At 64.0% G+C, this 4,708-nt stretch overlaps 1 protein-coding gene across 1 annotated transcript; it reads right to left on the reverse strand.

Moving 5' to 3' along the window:
* Positions 1-687: 687 nt before the first annotated feature.
* On the reverse strand, positions 688-3,933 carry LOC112960162 (kallikrein-13-like; the record flags this gene model as incomplete). Its single annotated transcript, XM_026054359.1, has 5 exons — positions 3,876-3,933; positions 3,635-3,797; positions 2,853-3,106; positions 1,781-1,917; positions 688-839 (listed from the first exon to the last, which is right to left on the reverse strand). Coding segments are annotated over exons 1-5 (764 nt in total), but the record flags the coding sequence as incomplete, so codon positions are not given.
* Positions 3,934-4,708: the final 775 nt, after the last annotated feature.

Below are 4,708 nucleotides of genomic sequence, written 5' to 3' on the forward strand. Positions count from 1 at the left end.
CCCCTTGTTGGGTTGGTCAACCTCCGTTGTGTTGGATGACCCTTCGTTGGGTTGAGTGTTTCCTATGGAATGGGTGCCTGTTGGGTGGGCAACCAGCCTTGAGTTGGGTGCCCCTTGTTGGGTTGGGTGGCCTTGGTTCGGTTGGGGGGGGGGACCTTGATTGGATTTGGGGGACTCTCATTGGATGGGGGGACCTTGGTTGGGTTGGGTGACCCTGGTTGGGTTGAGTTGGGTGACCTTCATTGGGTTGAGTTGGGAGACCTTCATTGGGTTGGAAGACCATGGGTGGGTTGGGTTGGGTGACCTTCATTGGGTTGGGTGGCCCTGGTTGGGTTGGGTGACCTTCATTGGGTTGAGTTGGGTTCCCTTCATTGGGTTGGCCACCCCCCGTGGCCCTTCCCATGGACCTGGACATCTCCAACAGGACCGACCATCTCAATGACCAATGGGTGGGGCGACCACCGTTGGCTAGAGCCCCTCCCCCAGCTCCCATGGAGTCGAGGTCTCGCCCCGTGTCCCCCAGCACCTTCCCAAGGAGCCGTGGACCTCAGGAGACCACAAGGGGACGGAACGGGGGGGGGTCTCGAAATAAAAGCCCAATTTCCCCCTGTTTGTCACCAAAGCTTTAATGTCTCCTGTCCCCCGCCTCGGTGGCTTAGCCGGGTGACGCGGCGCCGGGGCCCTCACGGGTTGTCCCTCATGATGTCCTGGATCCACTGGGCGAACCTGCAGACCTTGGTGTAGACGCCGGGTCTCCTGGGCTGCCCGCACTTCTCCATGCCCCAGGACACGATGCCCTGCAGGGTCCCGTTGCAGACCAGGGGGCCCCCCGAGTCGCCCTGTGGGGCGAGAGGTGACGTCAGGTGGGTCATCCCCCCGTTGGGTCCRTGCAAGGCGGGTTGGACAACCCCGTTGGGTTGGGAGACCTCCTTGGGATGGGGTCTCCTCCGGTTGAGTTGGCACCTCCATTCCGTTGACCAAGGCTGATGGGATCCRTGAACCACGACCGGGGTGGCCAAGGGCTCCCATGGGGCCGCCCACCCAACCTTGAGCTGGCCAACCATGACGTAGCTCGCGGGTGACCTCACRGCCTCAGCCAGCTCCCATTGGGCGGCTGGTGGGCAATGGCTTGTTGAACATCACCGGCTTGGCCGACCGCTCCGGAGTTGGTCTTGACTTGGCCAACCCTCATGAGGTTGAAGAACCCGCRTGCCGTTGGCCAACCCCTGCTTTGGGTTGTCCAGCTCCACAAGAACCACGTTGGCCGACCCCTGCCATGTTGACCAACCCTTGTTGAACAGGCCAACGGAGAAGACCGTAGACCCTCTTGTGGTCACCAGGGTGGGACCATATTGGCCAATCCTTGCCATGTTGGCCAACCCTTGCCATGTTGGCCAACAAGAACCATGTTGGCCAACAAAAACCATGTTGGCCAGCCCTTGCCACGTTGGCCAACCCCTGCCATGTTGACCAACCCTTGTTGAACAGGCCAACGGAGAAGACCATAGACCCTCTTGTGGTGACCAAGGTGGAGCCATGTTGGCCAACCCTTGCCACGTTGGCCAACAAGAACCACGTTGGCCAACAAGAACCACATTGGCCAACCCTTGTCATGTTGACCCACCCTTGCCATGTTGACCAACCCTTGCCATGTTGGCCAACCCTTGCCACGATGGCCAACCCTTGTTGACGAGGCCAACGGAGAAGCCCGTAGAGCTTCGCAGACCCGCGGTCGAGGTGGGCCGTGCCCCCCTGTGGCCCGGGGCCGCCGCGGCCGTACCTGGCAGGAGTCCCTCCCGCCGCGGAGGCTGCCGGCGCACAGCATGTTCTCGGTGATGTAGCCCGGGTAGAGGCGCCGGCACTCGGCCGTGGAGAAGAGGGTGACGCCGACGCACTGCAAGACGTCCGGGTAAGTGACTGGGACGGGAGGCGCCGGAGGAGAGAGAAACCAGAGCGATGGACCCGGGCGCCGGGCGCCACCGCGGCCCCGCGCCCCCCGGCGCCACCTCCCTCCATCTGGAGATGGTTCCTCCAGCCGCGTCTGGGGAAGGAAGGGTGTCCCAGGGGGGAAAAGGACCTTCTGCTGGGGGGCGAAGGGGAAACTCCCCCCAAAAGGGGCATTTTCTGCCCCAAAAAAGGGTCTGTGGAGGGACCGGGACATTTGGGAGAGGGTCCAGATGTCCGTGAGGGACCCACGTGTCTGGGAATGGGCTGGGGTGTCCTGAGGGACCCAGACACCCAAGAGAGGACATAGGGGTCCAGGAGGGGCCCAGACACCAAAGAGAGGACATAGGGAGTCCAGGAGGGACCCAGACACCCAAGAGAGGACATAGGGGTCCAGGAGGGGCCCAGACACCAAAGAGAGGACATAGGGAGTCCAGGAGGGACCCAGACATCCAAGAGAGGACATAGGGGTCCAGGAGGGGCCCAGACACCCAAGAGAGGACATAGGGGTCCTGAGGGACCCAGACACCCAAGAGAGGACATAGGGGTCCAGGAGGGACCCAGACACCCAAGAGAGGACATAGGGGTCCAGGAGGGACCCAGACACCCAAGAGAGGACATAGGGACCCAGGAGAGACCCAGAAGTCCAGGAGAGGACATAGGGACCAGGAGGGACCCAGAAATTCAAGAGAGGACATAGGGGTCCAGGAGGGACCCAGACACCCAAGAGAGGACATAGGGACCCAGGAGAGACCCAGAAGTCCAGGAGAGGACATAGGGACCAGGAGGGACCCAGAAATTCAAGAGAGGACATAGGGGGTCCAGGAGGGACCTAGACACCCAGGAGAGCTTCAAGCATCTGGCTACGGCCCCACGCAGCCAAGAGGGACCCGCAGAGCCCCGGGTACCTTCTGGGGAGGAGGTGGCCCCCCACCCTGAGGTGACGCAGGAGGCCCCGGGCGGCGGGGGGCAGGTGGCCACGGGCACGGGCCGGACGGTCTCGCTGAGCGCCGCGGGCGTGACGAGCTTCAGCATCATGATGTCGTTGTCCTTGGTGGTGGCGTCGTAGTCCGGGTGCGGGAAGGACTTGAGGACCCTCTTGAGCTGCTGGCCCCCTTCGCGGGCGAAGAGGCTGTGCTTGCCCAGGCGGATGCTGGTCACCCTGGGACGGGGGGRCACGGGGGACACTGAGGCCATGGGGGACGGAGCACGTGTGGGGCGCGAGAGGCCAAGGGCGCTTGTGACGTCAGGAGGACGTCATGGTGACGTCACGATGACATGTGACATCATGGTGGCATCATGGTGCCCACGTGGGATGGGCGCCGTGATGTGGGGTGTGACACGGCCAGGCGTGACCCCCAAGAGGTGGAGATGTGACCCCAAGACCGTGGGATGGACATGGGGGACATGGGACACCAAGGACATGGGGGACACCAAGGCCATGGGATGGACATGGGGGACACCAAGGCCATGGGATGGACACACCAAGGACACGCGTGACACCAAGCCCGCGAGGAACACCTGGGCCACACGCAACACCAAGACCATGACCCACCCCATGGAGCACCATGGGGCTCCATACGGCCAAGACACCCGAGGCCACCGAGGCCACCCAGCCCCGCAGCACCCATGGGTCCCGCCCAAAACCCCCCAAATCGCACAACCTGCACCCGAGGGCGCCCCCCCTTACCCGGGCATGGTGCAGTGCGCCGCCGTCACCACCCACTGCGCGGCCACCAGGACGCCGCCGCAGTAGAGCTTGGACATGTCCAGGATGGCCGCCTGCCAGGGCTGCGAGTGGGGGGCGCAGTCCATGCCGCCCACCACGCGCGTCGCGTCGCCCGCCGCGTGCCCTGCCCAAGAACGGGGGGTCAGCGGCGCCCCATAGCGCCCCATAGCGCCCCATAGCGCCCCCCACCCCGGTCACTCACCCGCGGCCGCCAGCAGGAGCAGGGCGCCCAGCAGCTCCGCGGGGGCTCTGGCCGCCATGGGGGCGCCGGTGCTGGGGGGCCCCTGTGGGGAAAAAGGCGCTGCGCGGTGGGTGGGAGGGTTACGGTAACACAGGGAGCTGCGGGGGAGCATTACGGTAATACTGTGCGTTGTGTGGGAGCATTACGGTAGAGCTGCGCGTTGGGTGGGAGCATTACGGTAGCGCTGCCCATTGTGTGGGAGGGTTACGGTAGCGCTGCGTGTTTTGTGGGAGCATTACGGTAGCGCTGCGCATGTGCTGGGAGGGTTACGGTAGTGCTGCGCATTGTGTGGGAGGGTTACGGTAGGGCTGCGCGTTGGCTGGGAGGGTTACGGTAGGGCTGTGCCCTGGGTGGGAGCATTACGGTAATAGTGGGCTGCAGGGGAGAATTACGGTAACACTGTGCATTGTGTGGGAGCATTACGGTAGCATCCTGCGCTGCACGGGAGCATTACGGTAGGGCTGCGCGTTCTGTGGGAGAGTTACGGTAGGGCAGCCCCTTGTGTGAGAGCACTACAGTCAYGCTGCGCATTCTGGCGGGGCATTACGGTAGTGCTGCGCATTTCTCAGGGGCATTACGGTAGCAGCGGTCGCTTCCCGGGGCCCTAGGGTCCTGCTGCGCGTTTCTCGGGGCAATACGGCAGTGCTGCGCGTCCCGCGGGGCATTACGGTAGCACCTACCGCTCCAGGCAGCAGGCATCTCCCTGCGCGTTTCTCGGGGCATTACGGCAGCCCCCATTGTGGGGGGGGGGGGCGGTGACAGAGGGGTGACCCCCATGACCCCCCCCGCCCCCA

This window comes from Nothoprocta perdicaria, unplaced genomic scaffold, assembly GCF_003342845.1.
Source record: "Nothoprocta perdicaria isolate Ctin4 unplaced genomic scaffold, notPer1 scaffold_1204, whole genome shotgun sequence".
NCBI lineage: Eukaryota > Metazoa > Chordata > Aves > Tinamiformes > Tinamidae > Nothoprocta > Nothoprocta perdicaria.